This window comes from Eremomyces bilateralis (genome assembly GCF_010015585.1).
Source record: "Eremomyces bilateralis CBS 781.70 unplaced genomic scaffold P152scaffold_49, whole genome shotgun sequence".
NCBI classification, from domain to species: domain Eukaryota; kingdom Fungi; phylum Ascomycota; class Dothideomycetes; order Eremomycetales; family Eremomycetaceae; genus Eremomyces; species Eremomyces bilateralis.
The window spans coordinates 29,158-30,706 of record NW_022985115.1 but is presented as its reverse complement, the minus strand read 5'-3'; the positions used below and the strand labels follow the sequence as shown (position 1 = coordinate 30,706).

The 1,549-nt window shown below is 47.1% G+C and overlaps 1 protein-coding gene across 1 annotated transcript in view; it reads left to right on the top strand.

Annotated features, from left to right (window-relative positions):
- The window catches only part of P152DRAFT_499651 (uncharacterized protein), a gene marked incomplete at both ends in the record, with an annotated part of 865 nt that extends 765 nt beyond the window's left edge, over positions 1-100 (top strand). The window contains one exon of the mRNA XM_033682300.1: positions 58-100. Within this exon, the coding sequence (XP_033529577.1) occupies positions 58-100 (43 nt within the window). The remainder of the gene's footprint in view (positions 1-57) is intronic.
- Between the last annotated feature and the right edge of the window lie 1,449 nt (positions 101-1,549).

Below are 1,549 nucleotides of genomic sequence, written 5' to 3'. Positions count from 1 at the left end.
TGGCTGTCCATCTTCCCTCGATCTCGTCGTTGTGGCTGTCCATATTCCCTTGATCTTGTCGTCGTGGCTGTCCATCTTCCCTCGATCTCGTCGTCTTGTCGCCATCTCTCCTACCATGCTACTACCCTTACCACCAACCACCAATCCTTCAGCCTCTAATAAACATTATGCACCTTTCTATGGCCATGTTCGGATGCTGACCTTTCGTTTTATGCTTATTGTAACTCTTAACTCGTTCGTTGTGGCTGTGCATCTTCCTTTGAACTTGTATTACTGCCATGTCTCTCTCTATATTACCATCTTTTCCTACGCACCACCAACTCCTCGGCCTCTAATAAAAATTTGGTGCTTATCTATGCTCTTGGTCGGATGCTATATTTTTATTTTATACTAATTATAACTCTTAACTCGTTCATTGTGGCTATCCATCTTCCCTTGATCTCGTTGCATTGTTGCCGTCTCTCCCACTATGCCGCCATCTTTGCCACCAATCACCAATTCCCCAGCTTCTACTAAACATTTGATACCTTACCACGTCCTTGTGCGGATGCTAACCTTTTGTTTCATACCTATCATACCTCTTAACTCGTTCGTTGTGGCTGTCTATGCTCCCTTGCCTTGCCGTCTTGCTGCCATCTCTCCTACCACGCCGCCACCTTTGCCGCCAACCACCAGCGCTTCACACTTGAATAAACATTCTACACCTTTCTATGGCATTATCGGGATGCCAATCTTTCGTTTCATGTAAATTATAGCTCTTAAGTCGTTCGTTGTGGCTATCCACGTTCCTTTCATCTCGTCGTCTTGTTACTATCTCTCCCACCACTATACTACCTTTGCCACCAATCACCACTCCCTCAGCCTCTAACGAACATTTGGTGCCTTTCCATGGCCTTATGCGGATGCTATCTATTCGACTTATGCAAATTACAACTCTTAACTCGTTCGTTGTAGCTGTCTATCTTCCCTGGGTCTCGTCGCATTGTTGCCATCTCTCCTACTATGCCGCCACCTTTACCACCAATCACCAATTCCCCAGCCTCTGCTAAATATTTGGTACCTTTCCACGTCCTTCTGCGGATGCTAATCTTTTGTTTTGTGTAAATTGTAACTCTTAACTTGTTCGTTGTGGCCGTCTATCTTCCCTTCATCTCGTCGCATTATCGCCATCGTCGCCTGATCTCTTCCAATTGCCGCAATCCACCAACATGGCAAATTCCTCCCTACAACTTCGCAGCCTTCACAACCGCACTCCTCCCTTACTCCCTATCCTCCTGAAATTCTTGCTCCTTCGTCTGGACCCTTCATTTGGCTCTATCATCGTGCTGCGTCGTCTTGCTCATTTGTCTTGTTGTATCGTCTTGTTGCGGCGTCGTGCTCTACGGTCTTGTTCCTTCGTCTCGCTGCATCGTCTTGCTGCGTTGCCTTACTCTATGGTCTTGCTTCTTCGTCTCGCTGTATCATCTTGCTACGTCGCCTTACTCTATGGTCTTGCTCTTTCGTCTTCCTCCTTCGTCTTGCTGCGTCGCCTTGCTCCTTCGTCTCGCTG